At 45.2% G+C, this 17,018-nt stretch overlaps 1 protein-coding gene across 1 annotated transcript; it reads left to right on the top strand.

Annotated features, from left to right (window-relative positions):
- The first annotated feature begins 2,070 nt into the window (after positions 1 to 2,070).
- On the top strand, positions 2,071 to 16,434 carry LOC144139881 (uncharacterized). Its single transcript, XM_077672119.1, has 5 exons — positions 2,071 to 2,182; positions 11,537 to 11,610; positions 14,828 to 14,980; positions 15,721 to 15,846; positions 16,393 to 16,434. The coding sequence occupies exons 1-5, from the start codon at positions 2,071 to 2,073 to the stop codon at positions 16,432 to 16,434; spliced, it is 507 nt and encodes a 168-aa protein (XP_077528245.1).
- Positions 16,435 to 17,018: the final 584 nt, after the last annotated feature.

Below are 17,018 nucleotides of genomic sequence, written 5' to 3' on the forward strand. Positions count from 1 at the left end.
TCCATCTTTGGCCCCGCACACTGATAAGGCCCTCAATCGGCCCGCGCTGTCTGCAGTAAGTTGTCTGTGGGTGTTCGCTGCTGCTCGTAGAAAGTTGTCGAAAAAATCCGTTTAATGCTCGTCATTGTGCGGTTAACGAAAACCGGACAAAGCGATCGGTGTTGCTGATAGGTGTCATGCGTCTGGCTCGTTTCAGTCGTCTGCCGTGCATTTATTTGAGTGGATAAGGAAGCCCCACGCCGCGGAGTTATCGCCACCGTGCTACGAAGAGCACTGAACCACGGCATATCGGTCACAGAATGGAAAGGGCTCCAAAAAAGAATGAAAAAACGAAACAGAAAGGCACAATGCGAGTTTTCCGCACGGCACAAACGTCGCACCCTTGCAATCCAAAGCAGATAACGCTGAGGAACTTCCCTCCTATGCGTCACAACGAGATGGAGAGCTCAAGGCATGGACGGTGCGTAACGATATTTTTGTTCCTTCGCTTCAGGTTAATTTGCGAGTCGCAGCCCAACGTGTAGAGTTTTTTGCACAACCACGCGAATTCTTTCAAGGTGTGGCTCAGTGTTTTTGCAAAGTGTTCCGGGGTGATAAGGAAGTTCCGCGTTAACTTCGCCTCTACGGAGGCTGTTGAAAAGGCGTAGCGTAAATTCCGCGGTATGGTTTGACGCCGCAAATCAAAAACTAGCCTCTTAGTGTTTCCTCCACGCCCGTGAATTACAAATTAGTACGGTCTATAAACAGGTATGCGAAGCGAAAGCTGCGTCTATTTTTCTTATCTTCCTTTGATGAGCATTTGAATCACAGTGACGACGGATGTGATCTGACTGGCACAGATATATCTAGATAACCGGCTCTGTGACTGTATACGTATATGTATGTACGTATGTATGTATGTATGTATGTATGTATGCATGCATGCATGTATGTATGTATGTATGTATGTATGTATGTATGTATGTATGTATGTATGTATGTATGTATGTATGTATGTATGTATGTATGTATGTATGTATGTATGTATGTATGTATGTATGTATGTATGTATGTATGTTTGTATGTATGTATGTATGTATGTATGTATGTATGTATGTACGTACGTATGCATGTACGTATGTGTGTGTGTGTGTATGTATGTATGTATGTATGTATGTATGTATGTATGTATGTATGTATGTATGTATGTATGTATGTATGTATGTATGTATGTATGTGTAACCAGTCCCTAGCAGCTGCATTGCCCCTACCCCAAGGCGGCGGGAAGGCGAACAATACAGCTGGAGGTGCTAAGAATGTCTGGGTCGTAGTGGGCAGGTCGCCAATGGGATTTGTTTATTTGTGCATTTAATGCTGGAAATCTTTCGAGTAAAGCCAGTTTATCAGTGCTTCTGCATAAATTATCTCATATTCGATGGGACATAGTAGAGTTAAGCCAGGTAAGGCGGGTTGGGGAGGGATTTGTGGAGCTTCATACTCGTGATATTTTCCATTATTCCGGCAATTCCGAAACACACCACTCAGGTGCAGGGTTTCTGGTTCATAGGGATATAGCAGGGAATGTTGTCAAACTTCAAAGCATTAATGAGCGTGTTGCTTATCTCGTTATTAGGCTCAATAAGAAGCGCACGTTGCATGTGGCGCAGGTCTATGCGCCTACATCTACTTAACCGCTAGACACATGTACGACGGCGCACGCGATTCGCATACGACTGATCGTTACCAGTGATTGTTAGGACCGGTTTTGGCGGATCCTAACAATATGCCGTAACGATCAGTCGCATGCGAATCGCGTGCGCCCGTCGTACATGTGTCTAGCGCTTTAAGGTGATGAGGCTGTGGACGTATTTTACCAATACATTGAATTAGCAATTACACAAGTAAAAACTCCGTAGAGTTATTATGGGTGACTTCAACGCAAAATAAGAGTACCAAAGATGGCGGAGCATGAGGTAGAAAAATTTGGCGTATATTCTAGAAACAACCATGGAGACATGCTCGTTTCATTTTTCGAGACGAATATTCTGCGCATATTTGCCGAGAGGAATAACCTTAGCGGCCCCCTCCGGCATGGGGAACGCGCGCCTGGCTGCCGACGCAGAGAATCCTGGTCCAAAGAACCTGGTCGTACGCGGGGGTCTCATGGTGGCCATGTCTCGAATTGACACTTGGGGACGCTGTGGTAGGTGCGGAAATCCTGGTTTTGATCTCCTGAGGAAACGAGGAAAGAGGGAATTAGTACACTGACCGAGAACGCCCTCCTTACCGAGTACCGGCTTGTAGGGCCGGACGTATCTCCACTGGGTTTCCAGCCAGCAGCCACACGACGCTTGTTCCTGTGAACGAAAGAGTTGCTTCCAGGAGGACATAAAACAGGTCGACAGGACTGAGGCTATTCGAATTGTTGAACAGAGTTTCCCAGACGTACTACCGGTACCCGGAGCCCACGAAAGGCAGGAGTAGAGAAGTACCCGTATTAGTAGAAATCTCGATGAATCGTCATTACCACTAATCGGCACCCCCCGGAGGCACGGGCTGTGAAACCGACTGTCACAGGTAGGGCAAGTGCTACCCTCCTCCCATAATATGCTTTCTCTGCCTCCGACAATCGTAGGCCAGAAAGCAAGCTTTCGGGTAAGCGGTAAACCCGTTGCGATGGTTGTAAAATTTGTGAATTGGCACTATCTGGTGCCCTCTCTGAGGTGAGATGTCAGGCCTGAAGAGGAGCCAAACATCTTGGATGAGATCAAACTTTTTTGTCCCCCTTCTTTTCCAATTTCCCAAAATCCATTCGCTTGTGTCTTTCCCCTTTGCCTTCAACCCAACCCTTTGCGCTACGTCCTAGGGTATATCAAGGGGTTTGTCCCGGCATGTACTCCGGTCTGTGGGTCGCTGATTACTTTTGTAGCGAAAGCTATATTACGCCACCTCGGGCAGGCTTCCCGTGGTGGCCAGCTTTCACCTTGACAGCTAGAGGTCAAACCACACCCCCTTCCGGAAGCGCCCGGATTGCAGTAGCTCCCGATGGCGGAGTGAGATAGGCTACCGGAGTTACTGGATATAGACAGTTGCGAAACTCCACATAGGCCCCATGTATCGAAAGCCGGTCTTCGGTTGCCCCCCTGCGCCGGGGCAAGCACGGGGCAAGTTGACTAGCCTGTCGTCTGTCGGCAGGACGTTGAAGCAGTACTCAAGTGCTTGCGGCTTCTGCCGTAAGTCATATAAAAAAAGCCGCAAAAACACAAATAAATTTTACGTAATTATTGTGTTTTAATTTAAAAAGCAATCTTTACTTTACAGAAGAGTTTTGAATAATAATAGTTTAGCGAAGTTCCGTTTTTATCTCCTAGGTGCCGCGCGCGTCGACTTGCCCCTTAGCTTCCACGGAGTCGGGGGGCTAGCGCCGCCCGGATTCTGAAGCGGAGTTTCGCAACTGTCTATATTGAGTAACTCTGATAGGCTACGAGGGAACGGAAACGCGCGCAGGACCCGTGCCGTGACCTGGCGGAGGAAGGCGATGACGCCGCCGCCGCAGCGATAAGTGCGCGCGAGGAAGGAAGGCGGCTTGCGCGCAGAGCAGTTTGCGATTATCCAGCTGTGGTTGCTCGTACGCAGCCGACGCTTAAACAACGCCGTCAGGCGAAAAAGAGGAAACCGGGTACTGTTGCGTCCAGCTTCGCTACCTTCAAGTTTTACGTGTTAGTGAGGGCTTCCTTCATTTATTCCAATTATTTTGACTCCACCGTCGGGTGGTCGAAATTCCGCTTGCCGTTTGGCTGATTCATTTATTTTACTGTGGGTTATGAACTGTTTGCACTTCTTGTGGTTTATGTGAAGACACTTGATGCATATTATTTTGTCTTATTATTTCAATGTAGTAACACCTGCATTTATCATTTTTTCAGCTACATATCTCTTTCTAACTATTCCTATACAGACTGAGATGCGCTCTGGCGAACCAAACTGACGTTGGTTTTCTTTGGGGAGGTTAGTGCGGTGATGGTGGCTGGCCAAGGGTCCTGTACAATTGTTACCAACCACCGCCAGTTCCAAACTCGAGTTCATTTGATTTAAACTTCATTGAAACTTCCTCAGTGGCGCTCATCGTAAGGTACAGTCACGGAAAAATCAAATAAAAACTCGAAAAGAAAAACTTCATCATGGAACATCATCAAACATTGATAGTTGTTGCAAAATACCTGCCCACTAATGGTAATATTTGGAAAGACACATTTTTAGACGTTGTACTATAATAATTAAACGCAAAAATTTGGCTTACACGGAATGAAAGCGCGCGTCTTTTGTGTTCTGGTTTATAAGGTAATATTTGGAAAGACACATTTTTAGACGTTGTACTATAATAATTAAACGCAAAAATTTGGCTTACACGGAATGAAAGCGCGCGTCTTTTGTGTTCTGGTTTATATTGTCGTGTTCGCGTTTCATTCGTCCATGACTGTACAGCCGGTAAAATGCTTGTCTATAACAGCGATTTCAACTTCAACCAGCTACTACCGAAAACTGCCGAAACATACTCGTTCCAAACATGTCGGAGGCAAAATCGAAGGGCTAAGACTTCAGAATTCCGCAGTAGTTTTATTCAAATCCCGCTCCGGCGGGGCAGGATAGGGCTGAGAGTACGAAGGCTGTGTTATAGACAAGCCTTTTACCGGCTGTACATGGGAAAATGCAACACCAACATTAAAAGTTTTGCACGTCCACCATAGCCGTAGAAGGAAGATGAGCAATGGACCCGTGCTCGCTGTACCGCGCAATCAAAGCTGTCCTCCTATCAGCAGGCAATCAAACCCTTCGCTGATTTGTTGCTCACAAGCAGTTCGGCTCTTTCGTGGCCACAGCGTCCACGCAGGCGTATGCTTGTGGTCCGCCGCTATCAGCAAACCCCTTGCTTGATTTTTCGCTTCCAATTTACGGTATGGGTTTTGTGCGAAATACCAGCGTTTTTGAAATTTTCTCGCAGCACTGCGAACTATTTGCCACAGTCGCAGTTTTTCTTCAAAGCATTTAGGCCGCTTACTTTTGAACGCTTACAGACCGCGACCAGAGGCTGTCGGGCTGGAGAGCGAAGAAGAGGATTCACAAATCGCTTTCAGTCAAGTAAGGCGGAGGCCTAGGGCTCTTAAGCTGTCATTCATGTTTATTTATTTTCTTATTTACAAACCCCGCAAGCCCTATTCGGGCCCAAGCAGGAGTGGGTGCATACATAATGCCGCAACTATAGTTACAACTACGGGTAACATATATTTCGTTAGAATAAACAAAAAAATGTGCCTCGCAATTCGGAATACAACAGTAATATATCAATATTTAAATATCCACACTCATGAAATGAAACTCAATACCCAACAGCAATATAGCGGTAATAAACATGTACGTACAGCGGTGCAATACATTAAGAAAATTACGAACAAAACAAAATTAAAAGCGAACGCCTGAAGCAGCGGTGTTCATTGCGGCACAGTAAATAGACAATTTTATTAGTCAAAGGAAGGGTTGTTGTCAAGCTGAATGAACAATTCTGTTGTGTTAACGTTGACTACTTCTTCGGGTAATTTATTGCGCACTGAAATTTGATGCGGGAGAAGAGATTATTGATGTATGTTAATATTACTACATGGTTGCTTAACTGTTTTCTTGTGGTTTGTACCATCCGACCGCATGGGGGCTCAGTTAAGTAACTTTCACGAGGTATTTTGTAGTGGCCGTGGTACAGCTGATATAAAAACTTAGTGCGAGATACAATTCTTCGATGAGCTATTTTGGTTTTTCAATTTTGCCCTGTCGCGAAGAACGGAGACGCTGGAAAAACGCGAGTATTTGGAGTATATAAACTGAACGGCTAAATTTTGCAGTCTTTCTATTTTCTTGATTATGTATTTCTGGCGCGCGTTTCATGTCAGATCCGCAAATCCTAATTTTGGTCTGACCAGAGCTTTGTACGCTTTTAACTTTACTGTCGATGAGGTACGATGCTATTTCAGTTTCCAAAATGCCCGCTTTTTTAGCGCATCTCCGCCACCGCTTTCTATATGGGGTTCCCAACTTAGATTGCTTGCCAGTGTAACACCTAAATACTTCACTCGCTGGGTTTAATTTATATAAGCAATATAATTTAATATAATCAAATTCCAAGCATTCTTTTTTGTTAGTAAATGTAATAGCCACCGTCTTAAAAGTATTAAGTTTAAAGCCCCATGTTTCACACCATACACTGATTGAGTGCAACGCATCATTGAGTCTTACTTGATCGGAATGTTGAGTTACATTGGCACAAACAACACCATCCTCCGCAAACAGCCGGATCTTCACAGGTGATTGAACAGATAGATAGGTATCATTTATATAGACTAAGAACAATAAAGAAACGAGCCCTGATCCTTATGACACTCCTGAGTACACATCCAATGTATCGGAAACGCAGTCAGTAATGGCCACGTGTTGTTTTTGTTAGGACAAGTAATATGCTATCCAACGGACAATATTGCGCTTAACGCCCATAGAGAGTGTTTTGGTTACTAAGTCACCATGCGGAACTACATCAAACGCTTTGAAAAAGACCAAAAACCCTTCGCCAATTTGACCCCTCATATTCAGTGCATTTACGAAATCATCCGTTTTCTCAGCTAACTGTGTTGTGGTGGATAAACCAGTCCTAAAGCCATGCTGATTTGCGTGAAGTAAATTATTGTTCTCTAGGTGTGTCATAATTGAAGTTGTGGATGGTAGGGAAACTTGCCTGTAATTATTTAATTCTAAAGGGGATCCATACATGTGAATCGGAACTATTCTTGCAACGCACCAGTCATCGGGTATCACGAAGGCTTTTAGAGATGTTTTATATATGTTTCTGTTATGTATTGTGCTGTCGACCAGGGGCAGGACAGGTGATTATGACATCCAAGTTTAAAAAAATAAAAAACTTCCAGAACACTTAGGCACACCTTATGAATTGTGAATGCAAAAGAATTAATGACCAGTGGAACGCCCTTTATGCCCCTCGCGGCTTCCGCTGTGAGTAATTGTGGCTATAGCGCTGTCGTATGAGATCAAGGGAGATGTGGTAGATATGACATATGACCTATAGATGGTGCGAAACACCGAACTTACAGCCACAGTTGCACTAAGCTTTCCACGAGACTCTAGTCTGACATCGCGGCCTTTTGTGATTTATTTTTAATAAGCTCGCGTGAGGGAATACGTCGCAATTGTGTACCGGCATTTTGTGGGCTTTTGGCGCAGAAGCCAATGCCGACGCATTCCTTTTTCCTCTGGTTATTTGATGCCCGCGCGATAAATACCTGTCGGTAAGTTTCAAGCCAAACTCTGGTCCAATCATAGATGGCATTGCTGCAGGTTGCGCTGTAACCCCTGCCATCCCGGCAAAGCAGCCAGCCGTGCCATCAGCTTCTAGGCACCGTGGCCACCATCTTTTATCAGTTCGCGCACACCATGTGCCGACTATTTTGGTTCCACGTGTACCACTTTACAATTTAACAGATAAATGTCTATGTTTCGGTTTAGAAAAAGCATTTCATGTCGGCTGAGGGATCGTTGTTTGATGAGCAGAAATTACTTGCGATGAAAGAAAAAAAAACATGACAAAACACGTTCACTTTTAAACAAGGCAATGGCCAAATTGCTTTGGTCAATTCATTCTGAGTATTTTATTTATTTATTTAATACATACTGCAGACCACAGTTGTGGTCCTAGACGGACGAGCCCTTGAATAGCACAATAACACAAAAAGAGCAAAAGGGAAAAAAAATGAAACGGCGGATATTGCATTGTCAATCCAAGAGACAAACAACAACAACAATAACAAGAAACGGGGCTATACAGTATCTAATAAGTATGGCTCAGCAATGGAATTCCATTCAGCCACGGTACGCGGGAAAAATGAAAATTTGTAAGTATCAGTATGCGCTTGGTATGGTGTTAGCGATCTAGGGTGATGTGCCGCGTGTGTCTTGTGGTCAGGGCGGATGTATACAGAGAGGGGCCGATAGGCAATTCATGGTTAGTAAGTGAGCAGAGGAAATCGAGACGAAATTTTTGTCTTCTTAACAGAAGCGTGGGAATGTTATTGGCAATCATTAATTCAGAGGGAGAATCCCTGCGACGAAATTTTGAAAAAATGAACCTAACAGCTTTCCTTTCAATCTTTTCCAATTTATCAATGTTATTTTTGGTATACGGGTCCCATACTACAGCAGCATACTCAAGTTTTGCTCTAACGTATGAATGGTAGCAAAGAAGTTTAACACTTGGAGGCGAATTACGAAGTTTGTGTCTCAAGAAACACAGTTTTGGAAAAGCGGAGGAGCAGATGTTGTCTATGTGCAAGTTCCAGGAAAGATTATTAGTGAACGTTACGCCTAAGTATTTGAAGCTGTTAACTTGGTTCACCGCGCACGATCCCAGTGTGTACTGAAATTCGAATGGAGATTTTTTACGCATTATTCGGAGGGAAACAGTTTTCTTTGCGTTGACAACCATGCCCCATTCCTTGCACCAACTGTATATATTGTCCAGGTTTGTGTTAAGTTCTATTTGAGCTTGCATGCTGGAGATTTCACGGAATAAAATACAGTCATCTGCAAACAGCCGGACATGAGTGGTGGGTGTAACTACAGTGACGATATCATTGATGTATAAAAGAAAAAGCATCGGCCTCAGAACACTACCTTGAGGCACTCCGGATGTGACAGGAAAACAGCTCGAGGCATGACCATCAATCAAAACATATTGCTCTCTATTCATCAAATACCTAGACACCCACGCTAACAAACTTTCCGGAAGAGTTATATTTTTTAAATTTTTAATTAATTTGTCATGAGGAACTTTGTCAAATGCTTTGCTAAGATCAAGAAAAATTGTGTCTACCTGAACATTATTATCAAGGGCCTTTGCAAACTCGTCTGTGACAGTGACCAGTTGAGTCACAGTCGAATAGCCTTTCCTAAAACCATGTTGGAAGCTTGTTAGAATCGAGTGTCTTTCAAGGAATTCAAGAATACGGTTGGCTATGATATGTTCAATTAATTTGCAGCATGTTGAAGTAAAGATATAGGAAGGTAATTATCCGGAATTAATCGATCCCCTTTTTTAAAGATAGGGATGACTCTAGCTATCCTCCAGTCCCGTGGTAGTGTTGCAATTAACAAGGACGCTTGGAATATTACTACAAGAAATTTGGCGATGCATTCGGCATAACGCCGAAGTACATGCCGGAGTGTGCGGCTGGTGGGTATCAGCGGTGTTGTCAGAAAAAAATGGCCGTTTAAGGATGTTATGGCAGTATAAAAATATCCAATATACCAGGATGAAAGAGCCGATGTGTGTTGTTTAAAATTTGGCGGGCCGTCCAGTTCAATTTTGCGGAAATGTTTTTAGATATTCATTCAAAATGGGGGAGCAATATTTACTCTGCGAACTTTACGTAGTGTTTTTATGCCTTTAAACAATGCCCGTTGGGGAGCTAATAATTTTATATCTAAAAAAACGAAACAAAAGCTTCCGACTAGGTGACCTTCTGTACATGCGTATTGCATCTTCTGTATGAGTGGTTAGATTTTATGAGCGGATCGCAGCTATTGAACAGTATTTTAATTAGATGTAACAAAGGCTGTAAAAGTTACTTATTAAAAATTATGACATTCTGATGTCTGCATCTGTTTATTTGGCTGCTTCAGAGAAAGATACATCTCGAAAAATATCCTGGAACCATAAATTATTTCTTTATTAGATGTTTTCAAATATACAGGTTTGATAAAATTATGATGAACGTCCTACTGCGTTAACCTTGTGTAATTATTCTGAAGGTTAGCGTTCAAAAGGGGCGGAGTGTCATGGCGTGTAAGTTCAGTAAACAAAATAAAGTAATGCGCGGACCCAATTTTTAAAAGAGTATTGACCCCATTTGCGAAGTTAGAAATGTAAATAGGTGACGCCAGTAACCCGGGGTGCGTTTTTGTGGGACACCTCAGGTAGAGGGGAGCTGGTTCGAACATAGTGTATATTAACCACATTTCTATGTCGGTTTCCCACGCATCTTGTGCCTGAATTTATTATACGATACTTTGAGAAATATGATTTAGCCGGCGAATCAGTTTGGAAAGAAGTTTTCGAAAGAGTTTTAAGATGTACAAGTGCCGTGCCTACATTACGCACTTGATCACCACTATTCCAAAGGCTATCAGCAAGTTATATCAGTGGCGTTCATGCTAGAAAGACCCTCCCTAAAACAAAGCTCGATCCATGATAGTACGCCATTCATAAATGGAAAACACTGCAACTCTAACCGGCTAGAGAACCTTAAAGGGAACCTGTACACTTTCAATAAACGCTTTCACTCTTTCCTTCGCGTCTTGGAGCACTGCGAAAGCTACTTTTATTGCCAGCACGGAGCGCTACTGCGTGGTTTGGTCGTCGCCTCAGATACGCCTTTAGTTTCTGCTTTGCCTTTGTGGCTTTATTTTTAAAGTTGCTATTGAAAAGCGTTCAGTAATGCAAGTGAAGGAAAACCAGACAAAAGCCGCTACATGGCCTCAGTGATGTAATTCGAGCGTCGAAGAACGTCAAGAGCGGGAAAGAGAGAAAAAACTCCCACCATCCCCACAAAGTGAATGATGATGAGAGGGGCGAAGCTAAAATGCTTATCGGTAAAACCGTGAAACATTCGACCACACATCATATAAAGACTCGACATGTCAAGCTTTCCACCGCTCCGTTGACAAGCCCGTCGACGACGTCGATATTTGGGTTGATTATGTAGGGCTTTTTTGGGACGATGAGAATCTCCATGGGTAAGTTGGCGAATTCGGTGTGTGACATTTCAGCCACCTTGGCCATCGCCTTCTGCAGAGCGTCTTGTGTCGCGTACCTCCGGTACGTGTCTTGAGCTCGCAGGCCACGAACGACAACCCCTTCTTCTTCCTCTCCTCCTTGTTGGGTAGCAACGAACGCGTTGAGCGTTTTGACCTCTTCGGCCAATCTTTGGTTGGCCACTCCCTAGGGGGATCCCGCCACAATCATCATCATTCCGCCGTGTATGGCAGCAACGAGGGACGGGACAGGGCCCGAGCAAGAGTCTTGAGCTCAGAGGCGACGAACGACAACCTCTTCTTCTTCCTCTCCTCCTTGTTGGGTAGCAACGAACGCGTTGAACATTTTAACATCTTCGGCCGCTCTTTGATTGGCCAATCCCTAGGGGGATCCTACCACAATCATCATCATTCTGCCGTGTACGGCCGGGACAGGGCCCGAGCAAGAGGAGCTTCGCCGCTAAAATCTTTCGAGCGAGTTTCCAGATTGTCTGATGGGCATAGAGCAGTAATTCTTGGCTGATGTACTTTGGCACCCGCTAACCTAAGTACTGAGTGTGCTGGGTGGCTACGTTCTGCAAGCATTTAAGATTTCAAAAAAGGTTGAAGGAACTGTTGAGGGCCCGTTTAAAACAAGATGTTAGTACAATAGGAGGTCCTCGCATGCACAGGCTCCCTTCCGTTGGGACAGGTTGTTCGGAGACTGCCCGCGCTGGCGACTCTACAAAGCGCATCAACCTGGTGGCCGCAATCCCTGCCGAGCCGGTTCCTAAATCTTAAGTTTTTCCTAGGTTTGCCGTAGCTTTGGATGACTGAACCGTCAGGTGGTTTCAGTCTTTTGAAGTTACGCCAGGAAATGCTGCTTGAAATACGTACAAAAGCGACCGAGTATTACCGGGCTCCAAAACAACGAGTTGACTCATACCAGCCCCTCATATTCATGAATATTAGAAACCTACTCGTCCCTCATCGAACGCGCATTTGTATCCTCGGACGTAGGTGGGAACAAAACAGAAAGAGCTCATCCGGGACACCAAACATATTACGCGGGCAAATTACAAAACCACATCACGTCACCAAAAGCATTACCAAATAAAATAACAGACGGAGAGACTATGTACTCCGCAAAATCAAACAAACTAATCAGCAATATTTACACCAATAATGCATGCGGACCCCTAAGCCCCCTCTACAGAAGTCCAGATGTCTTTACCTGAAGCCTTCATATGTGAATCTTTAGCGTCGAAATCTGGTCCCTCTGTATGCCTTCAAATGTTTAATTGAATAAAGCGCACGACGCAATGGCATCTAGAAGAAAACCGCTGCTAATCACAAGGCTCAGCACTACCGCCTCAGCACCTCCAAGAAGGGCCGCGCAATAATCAGACACCAGGTTGCTCCACTTCATTCCTACTACCCATTATTGACCCAGCCCCTGCAGCCCCCTGGATTAATCTACATCGCACCAGAGTTACTTTTCTCCATACTCTGTAGCATGGAACCCAAGAAATATTCAGCACCAACACAAGCCAAAACTGGTCAGCTTCAGCCACCTCCGGCACTCCACAAGTACTGGGACATGTACTACAGAAACACCACTTTCTTCAACTTCAACCCCACGACTGTATCAAGCCGCGTCGCCCCCTAGAAGTTCGCCATTCTAAGTGATATTGCTTCCCCACCCGGGCTAGACTCGAGCAATCGCTAAGGCCATCCCACACACCCCGCCAGAAGGACACCATTAGAGTACGGATAGACAGCCACGGTGCCCTCAATGAGTTTACGACCAACACAGTCCACACAATCATGAGCAACTTCACCCATACTTCAACAAGCATGTTCGACTCTACGTATTTCTGGAATAGGTTGGATCCCCGACAAGTAGGGCAGAGAGGGTAGCGAAAACGCTCACGCTCTTGTTTGCTACCGTTAATCGAGCAACCCCGCTCCTTGGACAAAAGGTTTCTGCGTGAAATTCGCCGAAAATTGAAACAGCTCAGCTAATTACGCCGCCTTCTAGTCTACCCTCAACGCACTTTGGAAGCTGTCAAGCCACCTACATTCATCAAGGACAAATCAACTATGCCGTGCCACCATTTTTCGCCCCAACGAATACCAGCCCAACTATCCAGACCTTCTATGGTCTTGAATTTCAGCTTGAACAAAAAACGATAGGACTTAGGAAGGAAACACGGACACAGTGCTGGTGTTCGGTAAGCGGGGTGTCCCCAACATGCAATACGCATAGGGAGTCTGCTCGATGAATCAATAACTGTAATTGATAAGATAAATTCAACTGTAGTATTTTTTCAGCCAATCTGCGTAAAGTATATGTAAAAAATCTCCCCAATTCGTACTGCGACTAATTTCCAGCAAGTATAATTCTAACAATGCTCCAATGCCTGAAGAGTTGGAGCCTGTGGCCAAACGGCGACATCGTAAAGGCTGCACCACCAGGCAACGAAGCTGCGAAGCCCCAATCAAACCCCTTTATTGGCGAGCGATGAGAACAGATCTCAAATAAACAATTCTGATTACACTATGTTCCAGAAGCCACATGTTTTTTTGTGTGCAATTTGGAACAGCGCCTGGCAAAAAGCAAGAAAAACGCCCCGCCACCCTTACAGCGTGCTTGGGGGAAAGTGGCAGCCTTCATAATTGCAAAGTGCTATGAGCACTACGGCTTCGCAATGCAAGCTCTGCAAGGAAGCAAGCGACCTGCACTCGAAGATTGGAAGCTTTGGAAGATACTTTCTTTCTGGACATCCCGATGTGCACGCTAGTGCATTGGTGCGCTAAGTGATGATGACATCATTTCCTACCGCAGATGCGCACAGCGTGTTCTAGCCAGCCACGACCGATGAGGAAGTGGAGGACCAAGCACTCTGCGTACTTCATTGCGAAAGTCAAAGCCGTAATGGATGCCGCCCGTCTCGTCCCCCCCCCCCCCCGCCGCAAAATGAAACAAAAAATCAGCAATATTTACACGAATAATGCATGCGGACCCCTAATTCCGCATGCATCGAGAACAAAAGGCATTCCAGAAAACTGGCTGGTTATGTAAATGTGCCAACTGTTGCCTGCAAGGACGAAGGGGAGACCGCCATCATGCACTTTCCCTAGAAAAATTGTTCTTATTCCTTACCGCTTTCCAAAAGCATGTCTTTTCGTTCGTCAGATCCGCTACATGCAGCTTTCATTATATCGAACTTAAAGGGCTACCCTGTGTGAAAGTGCGTATTTAAGGGCTTGTTGGTACATGATATCGTGTAAAAACAGCGCGGAAGACGGAACTAAGGAAGAAAGAGACGACACAGCGAAGGAACAGCGCTTGTGTCGTCTGTTCCTTCAGTAGTCCCGTCTTCCACGCTGTTTTAAACGATACCCTGTGCAGTTCGAATTACCGAGCTTTTACTAGATTAGCCGTGTCCTCGTGCCACTCATTCATCCCACTACCTTTCCCCGACACTCTTAACTTCACCGCACTCAATGGCTCTGTGAGCCGGGTCACTCCTCAGTGAATTTCTGTGCGACGTTATGGTCCCAACTCTTGGAGCGTGTAACTTCACAGCTGCACAGCTGCCCGTAACACAGCGGCGTTTATGGTCGCAAGCCAGTGCCACGTTTTTATATCCTAGCTAAACCTCCCCCCTTAATCGACAATTTTCCACGATTTGCACGTCAATCGTTTTTACCAAAGTTGTCCCTCCGTCCGTCGATCTGTCTGTCTGTCTGTCTGTCTGTCTGTCTGTCTGTCTGTCTGTCTGTCTGTCTGTCTGTCTGTCTGTCTGTCTGTCTGTGTTCTCCTCTCTTTCTCTCTGTCTCACTGTCATGCTCCGCTCGATGTCCTTAACAAACCAAACCAAAATATTAACATAGTATGCCCATTGTTGTTTCTGAGGTTTGTAACTTCAACATCACCTGAATACTACTCGTGCTCTCGGCTAAAGCATACCGCTTTCCTTTTTTTCTTCCAACGCAGCGGGGAACTGTCGACGTGCCGCGAACGACCACCTACTTATATTGCAAGAAAATTGTCAAAGTGTCGAACATGGAGCGGCACCTCCAAGCTTGCTCGAAACGTCAAGTCGCATTGGAAAGCACCGACTTGACAAAGGATGCAAAACGTGGCACGGTAAGCAATAGCCTACGTTACCTTTCGGCTCCTCACTTGCAAGCGAAATGTATGAGGAACTGTGAGCTCTTTAAACGGACACTGCATACAAGACGCAAATTGGCACCACGGAAAACGCGGATATTTCAAACACTTGTACATGCGGATTTTACATAAATGAATGACGCCATTTTGAATAATTTTTTTGAATTCAGTGACATCTTTCTTATTTCTTGCTTCTGTCCATTTATTACAACGTAACTTACTCAAGCGGTAGCACAAATCATTCACAATGTTCCCTTCGTTCGAATAATCCAATTCGGCACAAGTTATAAGTAGCCTGCTTTCCAATAAACGTGAGCAGTGCTCCGACTGCTAGTGGGGCAGTGACCCTGGTGGTTAATGAAACCTAAGCCAGTGCGGCCACGTTTTGTGCACGAGGAATTAGGGATAAGTCTGAACCCGAACTGCACGGTTCAGACCTATTAACTTATTCCTCATCCACAAATGATCATGGTTGTCATGCACAAATGGTCCTACTTCTAACGCTGCGTGCGCTAGCAGCTGGTTGTAAAAACTAGAGCTGGAAATCTTAGGGTTAGCGAAGACACAAGGGGGTCGCAGAATCAGTGACAAATTTTTATATTCTTTTCGTTGTTCTTTTTTGAAGCTTGATACAGACGCTGTAGCTGTTTTTCCTGGAATTGCACTAAACGTTACTCCTAGCAGACTTCACGTGCTTGCATTTGTCTTGTGTCCAGGCAAAGGCTAGGAACGTGACGTTCCTGATGCAAGCAGGCGTTGTTCGTGAAATGGTGACCATTGACTCCAGAAACGCGAATATCGATTCGCTCAAAGAAGTAGCGTGCAACATGATCCTGACAAAGGTAATGACACTCAAATCAGTAAGTCTAGCATCTTTTCTAGATATGCGATACTTCATCCGCCACTGTGGGCAGCCAAGGATTTCTCATGGGTATGTTGAACCCCAGTGTTTGTTGCGTTGAAAGTAAGGTGAACACGGTTGAAATTGGGATCATCTAATGACTGATATAGCCAAGCGGGATACTACAGCGTCCAGCAATGAAAACCAACATTAAAGGGACAATCAGAATTGTTTTTTCGCCTAAACAGGTCTGTCAGTGCAGCCCCTTAGTTCTGCTTTTTTATAATGGGAAGATACCACTGCTCAGACATTTCTCACTTCACAAAATATAAACAACTTCCTCCTAGAAACAGGTCTCGCAAAAAAAAAACAAGCTGGTGATTAGAATACTCCCTAAAGCTAAATTTCTGCGCAGAGAAAACTGCGGCCTTCTCGGCTACAACGCATACCTGCTCCGTCTCAGGTTCTCGTGATAAGCGTCCGTTCCGCCCGCTCTCGTGATCAGCGAACGCACGGCAGCGCGCGCTATTCTGCCGTTATCGCGCAGCGCGTCGCCGGCACCAAGCATGTTGTTGCAAACCTCGTTTAGACGTCTCGTGCAAATGTCACGCGGTTCGGATGGGGAACTAGTGGAGGAAGAGCGCCGGGCGAAAGTGTGAGAGGGAGGGTGCTCTAAGGCGAGGAAGCGTGGCGAAAATGTGGGGGAGCAGTAAGAGACATGGAGCCATAGCAGCGCGTGCCGCCCTCCCCGTCGCACTTTCCACAGACGCTCTTCTTCCGCTTTCCACCGTTTTCTTCCTCCCTTCTGCGTCTCGTTAACTCACTCCGGCTACGCGTATATTGCCGTGGCCGCCGCAGCTACCCCCGCTAAAAAACTGCACCGGCGCCAAAGTAAGGTTCAATAGAAAATTCCCTCTAGAATAGGGGAAGTGTACACAACTGGGGTTTCATAAACGGAGTGCCTCCTTACATTTCCGTTCACTAAGATGCTCTAAATGACCAATTTTGCGGATTTCTTGCTAGCAATGCGTCGAGAAATTAAGTGTTTTATTCCCAAAGTGCCTTTTTATTCGATTTCGTATAGGCTTTCTGTATACGTTCAGGGTGTTCAGGTACGTAGAATTAGTGTTTGGCACAACTGCCATAGGTTTCATCTTCGCAGATGCGCTTAAA

This window comes from Haemaphysalis longicornis, unplaced genomic scaffold (genome assembly GCF_048455015.1).
Source record: "Haemaphysalis longicornis isolate Haplotype H1 unplaced genomic scaffold, Haemaphysalis longicornis Haplotype H1 scaffold_5, whole genome shotgun sequence".
NCBI classification, from domain to species: domain Eukaryota; kingdom Metazoa; phylum Arthropoda; class Arachnida; order Ixodida; family Ixodidae; genus Haemaphysalis; species Haemaphysalis longicornis.

What these genes read in the sequence shown, in the direction of transcription:
- LOC144139881 (XM_077672119.1), top strand. Translation starts at nt 2,071, where the DNA reads ATGGGGAACGCGCGCCTGGCTGCCGACGCAGAGAATCCTGGTCCAAAG. An exon ending in CCGCAATCCCTGCCGAGCCG is followed by an intron (nt 11,611 to 14,827) that starts GTTCCTAAATCT and finishes CTTCCAACGCAG; the next exon opens with CGGGGAACTGTCGACGTGCC. An exon ending in GCAACATGATCCTGACAAAG is followed by an intron (nt 15,847 to 16,392) that starts GTAATGACACTC and finishes GTTATCGCGCAG; the next exon opens with CGCGTCGCCGGCACCAAGCA.